This window comes from Archocentrus centrarchus, chromosome 10 (genome assembly GCF_007364275.1).
Source record: "Archocentrus centrarchus isolate MPI-CPG fArcCen1 chromosome 10, fArcCen1, whole genome shotgun sequence".
Lineage (NCBI taxonomy): Eukaryota > Metazoa > Chordata > Actinopteri > Cichliformes > Cichlidae > Archocentrus > Archocentrus centrarchus.
The window spans coordinates 3,828,102-3,845,871 of record NC_044355.1 but is presented as its reverse complement, the minus strand read 5'-3'; the positions used below and the strand labels follow the sequence as shown (position 1 = coordinate 3,845,871).

The following is a 17,770-nucleotide window of genomic DNA, read 5'->3' as shown; positions in this document are numbered from 1 at the left end:
TACTGTTATCTGAAGGTGTCAAGGTAAAATACACCCTTTCCTCACATTAAACTAGCAATAATGTGTCTCTGGAAAAGACCTTTCCCAGTGTTTATCAGTCCCTCCAAAAGAGACTGACAGTTTCCTGGCTAAGGGGTTACAACCGGCCTTTCTCTCACTCGCAGAGGCACACACACGCTCTTTTTTTTTTTTTTTCATTTGGAGTATTTAAGCCTTTCCATGTATTGGAGCTGCCGGCTTCCTACTATTCAGCCTGAAAATAGCCCTTGTTTTCAGGCTGAGAGCCAGGGCTTGTTGGCTGAGCTGCGGAGGGATATTACTGTGTCAGAAGGGAACTATCAGAGGAGAACATGGGATTAGTCTGCTACAGGGATGTTCACTTTACCTCGAGCGGCATGGCATCAAAACAGTGCCGTCCGAACAGAGGGAAAAGCAACATGGTTATGTTTATGTAGGATAATTTGGTGTAAGCTGAGTCTGTGGTTGTTAGACTGACTAGTTTAAAACCCCTGACTGGTCCCTGGTTTGAATATCCATCATGGTAAAACATGATTCCTGGTGTTGCTGTTGGTTTGTCTAAAAGCCTCCAGAGCTGTTGTACAGTACATAAAGCAGTAGTGTAGATATCACATATACAGTACATCCCCTTCCAACATTTCCTTTAGTTTTTTCCCTTTTTTTCCTTCTCTAAGTTGCTGTATAGTACAGCTGAAGATGGGATGAGCACGTTGATTAGAGCTGACATCAAAATAGAAGGAGTGGTGCGATGCTGAAGGTCACATGAGATCATTTGAGCATGCAGTGAATGATTAACAGTCTCCTTTCTATCAGTAATGACTGTCAGAGTGCCCTTGAGCAACCTGCTAAGCCACGCCTACTTTTACTGCAGCAGTTTTTACCTCATATCAGACTCTGATTGGGATACAGTAGAAACAACTGTGCTTTTTCTAGTTGGCTGCGCTGTAGTTGTGAGGCTGCAGTGGCCCAAATGACTCACTCCAGACTGAAGATATTATGTGTAGTATGATTCTAGTATGTTCTTAAATTTGTTACTTCACTGAGTCTTCATCTTAAATGGCTTTTGGAACAAAAGCCAGGAGCAGTTGTTCCAGTAAATGTCCAGTGGCGACATATGATTGCGTTATATGATAGCTAAAACAATCTGGTTTTAGCTATAAACAGTGATAGGAATTAGAACCTGTAGAAGCAATTTTATGGTATGTAACTCCAGCAGTGGAGTCCTCCTAGAGGCAATTTTTGCCTTTCTCTAGCCTTCTTGGTAACACCTCTAAGCACTTATGTGGGCAATTATTTTGAAGTTGCTATCTGAATAAATGGGGAGATGGCCATTTCACTGGTCTCCAGGACATAAAAACATGTGTCGAATCAACAGTAAAATTTGATTTTAAAAAATGCTTTAAAGTTTGGTGACTTTCCACAAAATAAATTTTAAAAAGCTTTTATCCATGCAGGTTATACTTTTATGTTTAAGCTGCACAGCTTCATAGCTTTATTAATAGCTCAGTTCAGAGTGCCAAAATAATCGTTGTCTCAGGCTCATCCTACTGAGCAAACACCATGCTAATTCATACAGTTAACTGGGAAAAGTGGGCACATTTATCTACATCGTTACTACAGTAAGCAGTAGAGACACCTGCTACCACACAGTTAAAGTTAGGGCTGAACAATTAATTGGGTTTAATATAAAATTACAGTTTTAGCTTTTTTTTCAATCCCTCCAAACTGTTTCACCATTTAATTCAGGCCAAGCCAAGATGATGGAAAGTTAGCCGTTGGTCATCAAGATCTCACCTACTCTGCTTTTGGCTGGGTGTAGCTTTGGCTCTCCCCGTGACTACTGTGACAGCCTTGCACATCTTATCTCTTTGGCAAGGACTTCATTATCCTCCATTGGAATTGAATTCCCTGCATTCTAAAAACACATCAGAAAATAAAACTGTACATGGAATTAAGGCATGAAAGATATTGAAGTCAAAGCATATGAGTAAATATAAATAATTGAATATTATGTTTCTTGTTTAAGAAGTATTCTGATACAGTCTTGTGCCAGTCTGTCTGCACAGTGGTTGTTACCCTTATGAGACAGGTTTAAAGACCAAAAACTCCCATTAGTCTGGTCCTAACATCCTCCTCTGTTTTATTATTATTTTTTTTTTTGCTCACCACTTAAATTTTATGTTAAGTTTGTGAAAATAGGATGTAAAAAAAAGAGACCCACTTTTCAAAGTTCAATAAATGCATGTTTGTTGAGAATAATGTGAATAATCTCGTTAAATTATTAAGATTATGATAATAACCAAAATACTGTCTTCATCCTCGTCATCCTCTTTGTCTTCTTCTTTTGCCCGCTCCTTTTAGTGGTTGCCACAGCGGATCATCTGCCTCCATCTCATCCTATCCCAATCATCCTCCTCTGTCACACCAACCTTCCTCCTTCACTGCATCCATGAACCTTCTCTGAGGTCTTCCTCTTTCCTGCCTGATAGCTCCATCTTCAGCATCCTTTTTCCAGTATATTCACTACCCCTCCTCTGCACATGTCCAAACTATCTCAGTCTTGCTTCTCTGTCTTTGTCGCCAAACTACTCAACCAAGATTCCAAAACACTGGAATTACTTCTGCCAAGGAAGTTATGTTTTTGGTAGCAGTTGTGCGTCAGTCTGTCTGTAAACACAATAACTCAAAAAGTTTTGAATGAATTCTGATAAAACTTTGTAAGGGTGCAGAGTGGGGTCATGTTAACAATCCATTAAAATTTGGCTTACATCCACCGAGGTCATCAAGGTCAACTTAATGATTTATTGGTTGAAAATTGACATAAAGCCTTATAACCTGGAAACTATGATTCTCACAAGTGTGGTGTGTATAGTCAACATATAGAAAGAACCGTATACGTATAAAGATTTCAAATGTCACATTTGACCTCCTTCATGGTCAATAGATTGATCTTGAGGGCAAAGTGATAATAAAAACTGTTTCTTACTGTTATTGTACATATTAACAGCGAATAAGCATATATAGGGAATGATTTATGGAGATTCTAAATATCAAGTTACCTCGGATCTCTGACCTTTTCTTCAAGGTCTAATAAGGTCAAACTTTCATAAAAAATATAAGCTGTCTAGTTAGTAAAAAATATACTGTAGTATAATACTATATAATAAGTTCAAGTTATTCGGGTACAGCTATTTACAACTCAATACCGATTATCCATTATATGCTCCTACATAATGTTTGTGTAATCAAAGTAAATATCTGTCATGCTTCTCTTATTCAATTCTATTCAATTTTATTTATATAGCGCCAAATCACAACAAACAGTCGCCTCAAAGTGCTTTATATTGTAAGGTAAAGACCCTCCAGTAATACAGAGAGAACCCAACAGTCAGACCGACCCCCTACGAGCAAGAACTTGGCAACAGTGGGAAGGAAAAACTCCCTTTTAACAGGAAGAAACCTCCGGCAGACTCAGGCTCAGGGAGGGGGGGTCATCTGCTGAGGGGAGAGAGACAGGACAAATGATATTATCTGACTTTTACTGCACCACAAACTTCTTAGAGTACATTCAAAAAGAACAAAGAAAACTAATAAGATATCCCTTAAACTAAATACTGTGCAGAGAGTGAGCTGTCTTGGTGGAGGTTTGCCCCTCAGTGTTTCTTGTTGTGATTGTTTTTCTCTGTATTCCAGCAACAACACACCTGGCATAGGAAGCAGATGTTTTTTTTTTTTTTATGAAACTTCTAGTGCCATCTCTCTCTCTTATAATGTATTTCCTATTCCCTGCTTGCAATGTTTTCTTTTAACCATGTCCATGATTGTTCTTTAACCAAAAGGTTATACTCCAAACCTGAGCCACAATGTATTTGAGCCCTAACTCAAATAACAGTTTGACAGTTTCAGAGAGAGAATTGTGCCATTGTGTTGATGCAGGTCTTGATTGGAAGACAACTTTTACGTGTGCAAGATGGCAATTAAGTGTTTTGTTTTCGAAGACGCCTCAAGTTGTTTTGCGGGGCAGATTTTTCAGGCCAGAATGTAATATAAGGTCAGAATCTAATTGTAGCCAGTGTCAGGAGCACATCTATTTCACTTTGTAAGACAATTTCATGTTCTTATAAGCAGTAACATGTGGCTGCAAACTGCACGACCACCAAAGGGAATCGATTGCACACAGCGCCTGCATGTGCAGCCCCCAAAGTCAGCTGGTTCTGATAACTAAACAACAATAAAGAGTGCTAAAAATAGCCATTTCAACATTTTGCTGCCTTTGACTCCCATTTAGTGGTGTAGAAGTTTAAATTAAGAGTTTAGAATAATAATAATAAAAAAGAGCTTATGGTCAAATTGCCAAACACTGACAACTAATAACACATATTTGACAGCCAGTCAGAATTTTTTTTTACCCCACTAAGACCTTTTTGACAATTGGAGCTAAAATTTGACAAACAAATGATTATTTGCGTTACATAATAAGATAATAAGATAGGCCCTCCTGGTCAGCTGGGCTCATTTGAGTTTACATTTGTTTGCGTGGGTTTTCTCCCGGACTTCCAGCGTCCACAGTCAGTATAGTTGCTCATTCATAACTGGCTGTAGGTATGAGTGTGAGCATAAATGGTTCTCTGTCTCTCTTTGTTAGCCCTGTGACTGACTGGTGACCTGTGCGGGGTTTAACCTGCCTTTTGCCTGATGTCAGCTGAGCTAGGATTCAGCCTCCCCGTGACCTTAAGTTGGTTAAGCTGTTAAAAAAAATGGATGGATGTTGAAGAATGTTTAATGCTCAGTTTTTCCAAGACAGACAAAAGTGAGTCAGAAAAACAGAACAGTTTGATTCAGTTAGAGGATATGAACCAGGCAAGCTGCCTGGAGTTTGATCCCAGTATTTCCCTGTGATTGGTTTAATGCAGGCAAGTCTGCAACTGGCCAATGACTCTCCTCCAGCTCCACCAACAAGCATCTGGATGGTTACTGCCGCCGAACAAGTTGGGCTGACCAACTTGTAATGTTATCCAGATGTTTTCTGGATAAGCTTATCCTGATGTATTTAAAATGACAAGATGACCCCTGGTTCCTCTTACAGCAGATCTCCACAGATTTACAGTTTTCTCCAAAGTGAATACTGGACTAAGGGCTCTTTAGGAGTAGAGTATTGTTGGAGGACAAAGTGAGAACGATGGATTGTTCTGTGAGTTGGCTGTGTGTAAAGCAGAAATGCTCAGACAAATATATGCCCAAGTTTGTGTGCATGAATATGTTTTTGCTATGAATTGTAAACAGCTCAACAAAGGCTGCTTACTGTATATTAAAATGCATCACCCTGCACGTTATTCTTTCTGTCTTCTGTTCCTCCCTGAAACACTTTCTGACAGTAAACATGTTTTCTAAAGGTTCTATATTAATAGTGTCCATAAAGACTAGATTTACTGCCTAATGGATAGCTCACAGTCAGTCCGTGTGTGATTAATTAGGCAACAAACTCGGCATTTTTATGTTCTTTGTTGTTCTTTACCTTAATAACAGCAGCAGCGGCAGCGCGAAGAGGACGCTGTCTGTCTCCTCTAACCAAATATGCGGTTTGTCCTGTTGTGTCTGCAGTTGTGTGTCATCCTGGAGCCCATGCAGGAGCTCATGTCAAGGCACAAGACCTACAACCTCAGCCCCCGGGACTGTCTCAAGACATGCCTATTCCAAAAATGGCAGAGAATGGTAGCCCCACCAGGTAACTACCCATTACTTCCAGTCAAACAAATAACTCACACAGGTTTAGAAGAATGTGATTTCTGTACTTTACTATGCAGTTCATGCAATAATAATTAATTGAACGTGAACATTTGATGTCCCAGACGGCATTAGCTACATTGGATAATGACAACAATTTCTTAAATGTTCGGATCCAGGCCCAAGATCTAATTGTTTCCTCTGCTGAGCTTTTAAGTTCCCTGCTATCCTTTTAACAGCTTTTAATTCCATCCCATCACTCCGTGTGGGAATATGAATATTTTTGCTCAGAATGTGTTTTCATTGCATCATTTATGTTCCCAAATTTGCCATTATATGTCTTAATCCCTTAAATATGTTTTGCCTGTCAGGTATATGAAATTAATCAGAATTCAGGGTTGCCTCTTGAATCTCAGCCTTGCCAATCTTAACGAGCCTCTTAGCTTTCTATGATTGATGTTTGCAGGGTGGTTTCTGAAAAGTACCAGGCTTAAATTGGCTGTGCGGTTCTTAAGCTGGAGAGAAGGAGTAAGCTGAGGTTTTTTTTTTTTTTTTTTTGGACACATCGGAGTGGCTGCAAATTACAGCAATGCTTAGCGAGGCGTGACGAGATGTCTTTAAAAACCAACACCAGTCAAAAAGCCTTTGACTCAGACCTGTGTAACTTTAATTAAGAGTGCTGGGTGTAATCAAACTAGTAGATCCAGCTCCCTGGCCGGCGGCTCCCCAGCGTCGACGACGTTCTTCAAAGAAAAGAAAAAAGAAAACAGAGAAAAAAACATAGAGAGCATTTTATGAATATAAAGTCTTGGGGGGAAAAAAGACTCCCGTATTGATGGTTAATTGTACTTATGGAAGAAAAATACAGTTTGATATGAAATCCCCTGTGGCTGTTAAAGAGTTATCATACACTGTATATGCATGCAGGTTTATTGTGTTATTTGGTTTAGCGGCATTTAGGTGGGAATTCTGGCTCTGAACCACCGTGTGAAAATGAAGCCTGATTCTTCCTTGAGGTCAGGGATCCTCTCAGCGCGTTTTACCATCTGTCTGTATTTTGACATCATGGTTGCCTGATCTTTGCAGTTTAGCTGGAATTGGGGTTTTCCTTATTGGTAGCGTGTTATTCTCCTTTTCCTGCAATTCTTCTCCAGCTTGGAAACTGGTTGGGATTTAGCCAGGAAGGAAGCCACAGGCGCATTTATGCTCTGATAAGTCCTTTTGGTGGAAATGGAAGTGATTTTAGTGCGTCACTGGTTCAGCATCGGAGGAAACCAGTTGGATAACAGAAATGATTGTCTCTGACAATGGGCCTGTTTTTTTTTTGCTTTGTTTTTTTGCACACACGTCTGTCAAAGTCAGAAGAAAGACTGATAAAAATTCCTCTTGTTTTGCCTCTGATTTATAGTTTCAGTTTTGTTTGTATCACGAGTCGATGGTTGTTATAACTGAATATGAAAGCATCTCCCTTGGTGTGATTAGTAAGAACCTCGAAAAATGTATTTCATTTTCAGACATCTGTTTGAAGATCACAGCAGTGTTTTCTTCTCTCTCTTGAGATTAAAAGGAATAATGTTTTCTAACAAATGTTGGCAGGATTTGCAAAATCTTGTATTCATAAATTATGCGCTACATAAATTATTTTGTTAATACTAGAAACACTAAGATCTCTATTTAACCTGTGCCAGTGTTTTATATCTTTTTTAATAATAACGGTTTCATGATTTAATTGCACTTTCATGTATGGGTCTTAAGTAGAATAATATATCTCTATTAAGTTGCCCGGTGGTGTTAAGTTGCATCTGCATAGCATTGAATGTTCAATTATTTCTCTCCCTTTTCTATGTTGTCGTCTCTGGTCTCCTTCTGTCTTAAATTGTTTAAGAAATTATTCAATCTCCTGAGTAAAATAAAACTGATTTTGGCTCCGGTTTCAGCTGGACACCCACAGAACTTCAAAACGGAAATATTTCCCACAAATCACAAAAAAGGTATCTTCTCTCTTACACTGTCAATTGTCTGTAGTCTTATATGAAAGTGGCACCCCGGTGCTCACCGCGATGCACTGAAATACATTTTTGTGTGCAAGTTTTTCATGGATGCTCAACTGCATGTCGATAACACGGTCCTCATACCTGCACTGAATAAAAAAAAAGATGCAGGTTAGATGATGCATGTTAAACCGCTCTAACACAGAGTGATTAAAACTATAACACAGCCATGCTCAGCAATTCAGACGAATGTGCAAGAATGCATACATAAAAGCATAGTTAGTGAGACAAACACAGATGGGCTTTCTGCCTCACTAGAGCAGTTTTAATCTGGTTCATGCTATTGAGGAACACCGCACTGGGTGCTTTGCCGAAATCATTAACAAATTTACATTACGATGAGCATCAGGGTCCATTGTTGAGCATTTATGCAAAAAACAAAAAAAAGGGGGTTCTTTCTTACTAGTGCATGTCTTGGGAGATGTTAACACTTGTGTGGTTTCAGCTCTGAAGAAAACAAAACATGGATTGCTGTAGAATTTGTGCAGCACGTCTCTGTGTGTGTGTTCTTTCTGCATGCTTGCATGTATACAGACTTTTCGAACATCCATGTTTTCATGCATCTGACTTTGACAAAACTTTTACTCTTTGACCTCACGCACGTATACACACCGCACACACCCCTACACCTTGTCTCCGTCTGTATGCATTATGTTCTTGGCATGGCCTCTGTTTCTCTTTGCTGGTCGCGCCAAAGCTGAGCCTGCCCGACAGACAACCACGAAGAGGAGGAAACGGAAGAACTCAGCCAGCAGCGCCAACAGCAGCGTGGGCACCACTGCCAGCAAGAAACGCAGCCCCGCCACCAACTTCAGCCTCTCCAGTCAGGTACCTGTAAGCATCAGCTCCACTTTCCCTCCTTTTTTTTTGTTTTGTTTTCTAAGTCTCCACATGCAAGTTTATGGGGTTACAAACAGGCACAGGAAATTCCAAATGCTATTGCAGCTATTAGGCTTAAATTATTTGCACAAATGAGGGGACAAATCCAGAAGGAGAGGGTAACAAAGGAACTAAAACCTGTGTTTTGAGACAAAGAAACCCTGTGGGACGTGAATGAAAACATCTGTCCCCAGAAGATAAAGAGAAATAACATAAAATACAGTGAAAAAAGCAGGTTTATGAAGAACAAGCAAGAAAAAAAAAAAAGGTGAATGAAACTCTTCTGCTGCTGCTTTGCTGTGGGAAGCATCACATGTTGTAGCTACATGTTTAATTTTCTTCGAGTATCTCAGAGTAAACTTTATGCTTGTCAGAATATGCATGCTCAGAAAGACCCCGATGACCCCGGTGCTCAACCAAGTGGCTGTAGCCTGGAGGTTTTTTTTTTTTTTTTTTTTAAATGGTTTGAATATCAGGACCAAATGGGAAAATGTGGGTGGGGTAAGTGACACTCTGCCCTCTCTCAGCCACCACACTTTAAATGCCCTTGAGCAAGAACCGGAACTCGCAACTGTCCAGAGGACTGGTGGCTAGCTCCAGTTGTACTCGCATGGATGTAACGCGGTGCACTGCTGTGAAAGAGCATCTCAGAGATAAACAAACACAGTCCAGGGAAAACTTCAGGATCCCGATTGCTAGCCTTTGAATGAGCTTTCTTGTTTGAATCCTTGGAGTCCAGCAGATGTGGGATTATCGAAGCTGATGCCAATATCCATATACTGTACAGATGTATTGAGCAGTATTTTTTTTTTTTATGCGAACACTTGACTCACTTGCTTTTGAACCTTTTTTTTTCATAAAGTAGTTAAACAATAAACTTTAAATAGCAGTAAATGGAAAATAACAGAAACAATGAGAAGTCGCTGTAAATTAAATGAATACAAATAAAACAAATATATCAAATGAAAAGAAAAAATGTAAGCTGTAACCCAGATATTGCATGTGTAAATAGGTATGTTGTTAATGAATCTCATCTAGCAACAGAAGAATCCATTTTTACACCATAAATGTAAAAAAAAGTCAAATCAAAAAAGTCCAAAGTAAACAGCATTCAGATCAACACTGAACACCTTCACTTTATGCAAAACTAATTACGATTGTGTATGAATGCCTGATTTAGCTGCAGGTCTCCATAAAAGGCCACTTGACACAGTTAGAGGTTAAATAGCCTCTTAAACAGCTGAGTATCACACCACATGCTTGGCACTCCCCTCGAGGGTTCGATGCCATTGTGAGAGTCTGCAGAGGCTGCACTGTCATTCCATACGCTGCTCATTATGCACACACTGTATTATATTTACACTACAACATCCAATTTACTGTTCTGCAGCCACACTGGTGCGCTGTTTTTGAACACACGTTTCAGTGCCACTGAGAGTGAAGCCAATTCCAAACATAAAAGGAATTTATTGACATTAAAGTGTCGCCAGTTAGCATTAATGTGCGGCTGTCTTGTACACACGACTAATGCTGCTTAATGGGAAATGTGAGGGTTCTAAAATCTTTCTATAAAGCGAGTGCAGAACAACAACCAGAAATTGTGTTCATATACTGTTAATTTGCTTTGAAAGAAAACATAAAACTCTTGATTATATTTCTTAGAGATATTTTCTGCAATGTAGTAAACTCATGCGTGTAAGCACTGCACACAGAGTGATGTATAAAGTGCAGGACACTGGAGAGTGTCTGCGGTTAGGTTTAGGCAGCAAAAGCACTAAAGAAAAAAAAACAAACTGTGGTTTCAGTGCAGTTTTAATAAAGTAAACATGCAGTGCGGTGGTTCATATCACTTTCGACTTTTTCAATATTTGACCAAGATCATAATCTTTTTCCAACTTTGACCAAGTCCTTTAAGTTGGCAAAATATAACCACAAAAAAAGTTTGTGTTCTTTAACACCAGTAGAGAGATATTATGTTCCAAAAGTGGATATGATAAAGAAAGAAACGTCCTCAGTGAGCACGTTTTGCATTATGGCAAATTCACTAATTGACAACAAATTGAAGGAAATGCAAGTCATTTGTGGGATACGGGGTTTAATAAAAAGAAATTTTTGAACTTTACATCCCATTAGGTTGAATCATTTTAATGCTGGATCGACTGGCTGCCTCTCACTTTATGTAGGGCTTGTTTATATGCTGCTTTTCTCATTCTTCTTGTTTTTCTAATTTTACTCTTGAATAAGGAACAAACTCTGGGTCACCTCCACACACACTCGCACCGTACTGACCCTCCATGTTCTGTCCTGTGGTTAGACGTCTTTTTACTTTTGTTGCCCTCGCTCTCCTCTTTTACCTCCTTCGCTCCATCTCGCACATAATGTACGTCTCACACACATATACACAAAGCACGCGCAAATTGTTTTCTCTCTAGAAGGCAGGGTGGCTCTGTGCCAGCTCTCATTATTACCGATATCTGTATACACCCTCCACCCCCAGCCCCTTCCTCCCTCTCATGCACACCCTCTGCTCCATCACTGCCCCCATCCTCCCCACCACCTCCTTCCCACCCACCCACACACACACACACACACACACACACACCAGCCGCACCACTCATGCCGTGCATTCACACGCCTCTTAAAGACTGGCAGCGTGGCTGGTAACATGCTGGTTACATATGTTGCGCGCCTGCTGTCTTTGTCTGAGAAGTTGTTCGTTTGTGGCTGAACACAAGCCTACGTGAGCCCAATAACAATAAGGAGTGGACCCTCACAAGGGGAAGGGGGGGTTACCAGCGGCTGGAGAAGAGGAGGTGTGGGGGAAGGAAGGTGGTGGCGCGTTGGTGGTGTGATCATGGAATGAGCAACACTGACCTCTAGTGGTTCAAATTAAGTTTTGCGGAGTGTTGCTTCTCATACCCAGCAAGCCTCTCTAGCAGCATTTCCCAGTTAATTCTCCTTGTGAGACTGGCACACAGGGAGTGAACAGAAGACATAGTGTTGAGTAAACTTTTAACCAGCTGTTCATTCACTGAATATAAACAAGAGAGCCGCCACTGAATTACATTCAGGGCTCTACACTGAGGAAGGAATTTGGAGTCAGAAACATCATGTGCTCAGGTGGCAGAGGCACACGTTTTGGGTTTTTTTTTTCATTATTTATAGCTACAGACATAACTCGTATGTATGTTTAAGACTTGCCTGACAATTTTGAGGTTGGCCGTGTTGTTTAATAATTCCATTCGTCTGATGACACAATTGTACACATGAAAAAACCAACAGTGAAGTGAGACACTAAAAAATATCTATGAGTCCAAAACTTGGCAGACCACATTTATAATAAATACTTCATTTATGCACACTGGTGACCTGAATTTGTATTTATCCGCCACTGAAAATAATCCCCAAGAAATGTGATATTTATTCCTGTTTGAGTAAGTTTTGATAAAAAACTATTAGGTTATAGGATTTTTTTTTTATGAGATAAAACGATGAAAGCACAAAGAGAAGACAGTAATGTACTGGTTAAAATTGTTGTCTTACTTCATGCTGTTTTCTTATCTTTGCTGCTTTAAGGGACAGTTACCTTTTTATCCTGTTGGCATCCCTATCCCGCCAAATTCCCACTTGTTGTTTCGGCGGCCCGAGGAGCAAATATGTTCTCTGTGCTCCTTACAGCTAATCTCTGTAAAAATATGCTAATGACACTGCTCAGTGAATGGAGGGAGCAGGGAGGCGTTCATCGCTGCATCGGCCTATTCAAAGCCTCACCGCTTAGCTACTGCGAAAGCTAACTCTTAACGAGATGAGTAGACAAGTAGACACTATTAATTAGCTCACAATTAGTGCTCCCCGGTCTCAGACTAGCTACCAGCTGTTATCATCGGAGGGGTTTTTTTGTTTTTGATTTATTTATTCTTTTTTTTGGGGGGGGGGGGGGGGGGGGGTGCCCAGGATTGGCCAGAGGTAGGTTGACAGGCCTCCTCATAGGAACAGATGGTGAATGCAAGGCTTGTTGGCAATCAGCACGTTTTTAGCTAATGACTTAATTAGCTATGCAAATTGACAAATCAGTGTGGATATTGTCATTTAGTTGAAAAGCTCACCTAAATTAATTAGCCTGATTAAGGCATAGTGGGGTGTAGAAGTGGTCGCTGGGGGGGTTTTGGGGATGGCTTGGATAAATAAACTGCCTCTCCTCGTTGGTGCTTCCCATCAAAGATTGTGTGTGTTTTAAGTGGGTGGTGTGGGGTGTGCTAAGTTGTCTAGATTTGTTTGTGTTTACATCAGTGCTCGTTGAGTGTGATCGTGTGTTTGCTCTGTCTGCTGCGTGAGGCTTGTGGGTGTTGTGTACATCACACACAGGATTAATCTGCATTCAAGTGCGTGTGTTGATGTTCAGGTGTGCGATTGTACAGTAGGCTTATCTGGGTTTGTGTGCCAGCGCAATGTTGGTCTTTTGTGTATGTGTGTTGCAGAAGAGATGGCTGAGGAGAGGAGGATCTCTTAAGCAGGGCAGCGTTGACACACATGGCCAGTGAAGCATGCGCTCCATTTAACTGTACAGCTTCTTCCCAGGTTACGATGGATGTCACTGGGGCTCGCCAGTTTGGGGGGGGGGGGGGGGTTGCTTAGGCTTAGACTAACAAAGATGCACAAATAAATAAAGCTGTGATATAGAACCCATTGATCGGTGTTCACAGTGCTTCACAAATTATACTCCAGTGATTGTGTGTCTGCAAAGTGCAGATGAACTTAGTTCACACATGGGGCATCCCTCTCCATCCAGATCCCTTCACATCACAAGAGTCACGGATATCACTGGATAATGGATAAATCTCTCTCCTTTACTTCCTTGACCCTCTGTGAGAGGGCCGTCTCTGTGAAATATGTCTTACATGATGAGTATTGATTGGTATGGGTACGGCGCGCTGGGGGAATCTGCTATCTGTATGGGAAGGTTTCATTTGTGTGGGGTACTTAAAGAGGGATAGACCATACAAATTGGATCACTGGATACACCAGTGTTCAAAAAACACTGATGCACACACATATACTGTCATTCCACTGGAAGAAAGGGCTGAAAAGCACACACTGTACACACACTCCCATCATAGACCAACTGGGTATGGCTTCTTCAAATGAAAGATGATAAAGACTCATCAAGTAAATGTTTGTTTTTTTTTTATGACCTCTTTCTTTTATTTTTAGCCCTCCATTTTAAAATGTCATTGATTAAATTCTAATTGTGGGAAATGGACAACCTACATAATCATTTATTTGAAGTAATGAAAATGTTATTATAAGGTCTTTTCGGGTGGATCTGCGTTCATTTGATATTCAGATGGTGCATTGGTCTGAGAATTAGATGAAACAGATATGCATTAATTTCTTCTCTGGTGATTTCTCACTCACTTTAGCATATTAATTCTGAATCACCCCAAGGCTAAATACAGCCAGTCCTGCACAAAACCAAAATCATTTCATGGCTGCATGTGTAAAAGTTAATTATATTTGTATGCCAGATTTCAAAACTAGTTAGAGTCTGCTTTAAAGAATGTAAATGAGTGAAATTAACAAATTGGGGGGAGTTAGTTAAATAAAAGAAAAAAGGGGAAGAACAAAAAGAGGGTGGTTAAGTGTTGCTTTATATTTATACCTCTTAAAGGAAGGTGAATTAAAAAGTGAGTGATAAAGTGACACAGCTGTGAGGACAGCTGAATTATCTTGTGACCTTTTGAAAATGTGTACCCAGGAATGAGAACATTTATGTGTTTTGTTGCTCTCGGAATGTAAATGTTATCTGCTCTCCTCTCTCCTCTCTTTCTCAAGGACGTGATGGTAGTGGGCGAGCCGACCCTGATGGGCGGCGAGTTTGGGGATGAGGATGAGCGTTTGATCACCCGTCTGGAGAACACGCAGTATGATGCCACCAACGGCCTGGATGACGAAGACGACTTTAATAGCTCCCCAGCTCTGGGCAACAATGCCCCTTGGAGCAGCAAAGCCCCCGCCACCCAGGATAGCAAGCCCGAGAGCACGGCGCCTCAACCCTCACAGTAAAACAAAAGAAGGAAAAAAAAACAAAAAAACAACAGATCCTTGACTCCATGTGGACTGGACTTTTTAACCTCCCCCCCTCACTTCCCCTGAGGGCAGTGCTTCTACGCCTCATAACATTGTACTGAATCAACCCCCCCCCCTCCGTCTGCAAACTCACCGCCGGCATGTCCAGCCAAAATACTGTATGTCCGTCCTGGATATTTTCTTCTTCTCTGAATCACTGTAACATCTATGAGAACACTGAGAACTGGCAGCATTGCACAGCAATATCCACAGACAAGAAGTGCATACAGATTGTATGCAGCTATAATGTAAAAATAACAAGGCGTGGGATTTCTTTTTCTTTTCTTTTCTTTCTTTTTTCTTTTTTTTTTTTTTCCAAGAATGCAGTGGAAAATTGGGGATCAAATTCTCCTCGTTGGACCCTCAGCTACAAACGTCTCATCTAGTGGAATACCACAGATGTGATTGGTTGACCTCCAGGTCACAAGTCATCCTGCTGATGGAGAAAAGAAGAAGAGCAAAAAAACCAACAAAATGTTAAAAAAATAAAAATAAAAAAAATAAGCAAGCTCAAGAAAGCATAGTGTTTTTTAACGGCCACCGGAGCCAATGGAAGCATCTAACCGCATTGGAGACAAATGAAATATTGTTTGAGGCTATTGCATTTTTATTGGAAATTCAGTCGGCTGTTGGTTTGTTTCTGCTGTTGCTGTTTATTTCCATTTCCAATTAAGGGGAAATAAAAGTTCTCTACTGCTATGGACTCCTTTGAAACAAGGGAAACTCGTGTCCTAGGATTGTTTTTCCACATTACTGCGGTCGTCACAGATTGTGATTTCATGCAAACCAGTTTGATTGTGTTTGTAGTCTATTGGTATTTCGCTTCTCTCAGAATCCTTTTGCAATCACGTTGTAATTTTGCAGATCAGTATGTGAACTTTGCTGACACACGTTGACGCGTTATTGTTGATTTCTTTTCTTTTTTTTTTTCCTTCCTGGAAAATTGGACTTCTTTCCCTTTAACGACCTACTCTCAAACTGATACTAAAGCCTTTTCCTGCATGATTTTATAGCAATTTTATTTTTGTTTGATATATGTGCTTTATAAAAAACATCAGTTGGAGTTTCCTTTTGGGTTCATCAGTTTGGGAACACTGTAACAAGGTTTGTAGCTCTGTAAATAGAGGTGGAATCTATTTTGTCCACTGTAAATCAGCCACTGAAAGCAGTTTGGACATGGCAGCTGTTTTGTTTTGTACAGGAGGTTCAGATTTCTGTTGGGTGGTTTGGATGGATGCTGGTTTGCCTCTGTCAGAACCCTTAACGCCCTCTCTAGCTAGTGGAGAACCAAAGCCACAGTGTTACTAACGGCCACACAGTCACATGATCATATTTGTTGTGTACTCTGTGACATATTGCAGGAAAAAATAGAAAGGAAAAAAAAAAAACCCACAATCTTAACATTTTAAAGACAAGATAAAATCCCATCCACCCGACAGAAACGCTTCGAGATCCCTGTGTTTGTGTTCACACTTGTTCTTTAATCTTTGATTGAATTGATACTACAGTATATCCCTGATCTCTTTTGTTGGACTTTTGTTTGAAAATGGGCAAGAAGACAATGATAGATGTCTTTATACAATTGGATCTTATGGGTATTTATTTGTGCATTTGTAAGGAAGCTAACACGTTTCTAAATATGTTTGAGCCTAGTATTATTAGACACCATTTGTACATTATATAGCAGAGGTGTTCAGTGTCATATCTGATGTCTGGTATGTATGCTTTACCATTATGTGTGCCAATAAACCGTGCTTACAAAGGAGTTGGATTTGACTTTGTTATGCTCGATGTGTGCGCGGAGCTGTAAGTTTTCCAGCGTCTGATTTTGTGTGTGTGTTAAGTTTACATTCATTTGTCTAAATTATTTGAAAGACATTTTTATAATATTGGAGGAACTAGCAGATCGAGCTGATAAATCATCATTGTAGAAATGTTTTTTTTAGTTTTTTTGTTTGTTTGGCTGTTTGGTTATTTTTTAGCACTTGAAGGTCTTTTTCAGAAACAAAATTTTGGAGAAAACAAAATTGTTTGGGGACAAAAGACAGGAAGATGAAGGCACAGTTAATTTCCAGCTGCATATTTAAATGAAAGAGAATTAGATTTTTGGGCCATAATTGCTATTTTATGTCTATTTTCTTATTATGATAATGATTAGTAGCCAAAGCAACCCGCGTTTCTTCAAACTCCCTGCATCCACAATAGGATATAATAGCAGAAAATGACTGCCATCTACCAAAAACACCTTCTTCACAGAGTGGCTTTCTGATGACCTTTAATGAGCATACTGGGAGATGTCTGCTACAGAGGTTCAGAATGCAGTGCAGCATAATTTTAAATATTAAGGTTCAACTATGATCATAGATGTCAAATCATTACAGAGGTCAACTGAAATACATATGCCTCATACATGCACTTAATATTAAGACCCTTAACTGCATGTTCATACACCACCTCCCCTTAAAATGCATTCTGGGAAATGTAAATACATGAATAATAACTGAGGATGAAATATCTCTAGGAATGTCCTGTTCATGTTATGCTGGTATCTCACAATATCAGTAGAGTTGTTATTTAATCACAAGGTAGATTGGCTGCACAAGGACCACAAAGACATGGATGTCATTTACTTGCTTGATATGCAGCTAAATGTCAGGCAAATGTTCATAAGTCACATAGTTTGTGTAGCAATTTCTTTTTATATATACTGTATCAGCATTTTGAGCACTGAACAATAAGTCTAGTTATTTTAAGATATCCTTGTAGGTTTTATTAAAAATTTTAATATGTAGGTGTCGGCTTGAAACGACACCTGAGTTACGTAAGCTGAATAAAACGCCGTTTAATCTGAAAAATAACTCCTGAATATACCGTTCGCACCAAACTTATCCACGCAAGTCAGCAGGAGGACGCCTCAGTACTGTTGTTGGGTAGACTTTAAATTCAGGACGATTTGATGGAACTTTGGCGGC

General features: G+C 40.0%; 1 protein-coding gene across 4 annotated transcripts in view; it reads left to right on the top strand.

Annotated features, from left to right (window-relative positions):
• Positions 1-16,186, top strand: part of ldb2a (LIM domain binding 2a) — a 104,871-nt gene extending 88,685 nt beyond the window's left edge. Inside the window, exons 6-9 of one of the 4 annotated variants that reach the window (XM_030740010.1) lie at positions 5,620-5,743; positions 7,680-7,733; positions 8,491-8,621; positions 14,505-16,186. In XM_030740010.1, coding sequence (XP_030595870.1) covers positions 5,620-5,743; positions 7,680-7,733; positions 8,491-8,621; positions 14,505-14,735 — 540 coding nt within the window. In that variant the 3' untranslated portion in view covers positions 14,736-16,186. Of the gene's footprint in view, positions 1-5,619; positions 5,744-7,679; positions 7,734-8,478; positions 8,628-14,504 lie in introns of all 4 variants that reach the window. The other 3 variants (XM_030740009.1, XM_030740008.1, XM_030740007.1) reach the window with 3 other exon arrangements.
• Positions 16,187-17,770: the final 1,584 nt, after the last annotated feature.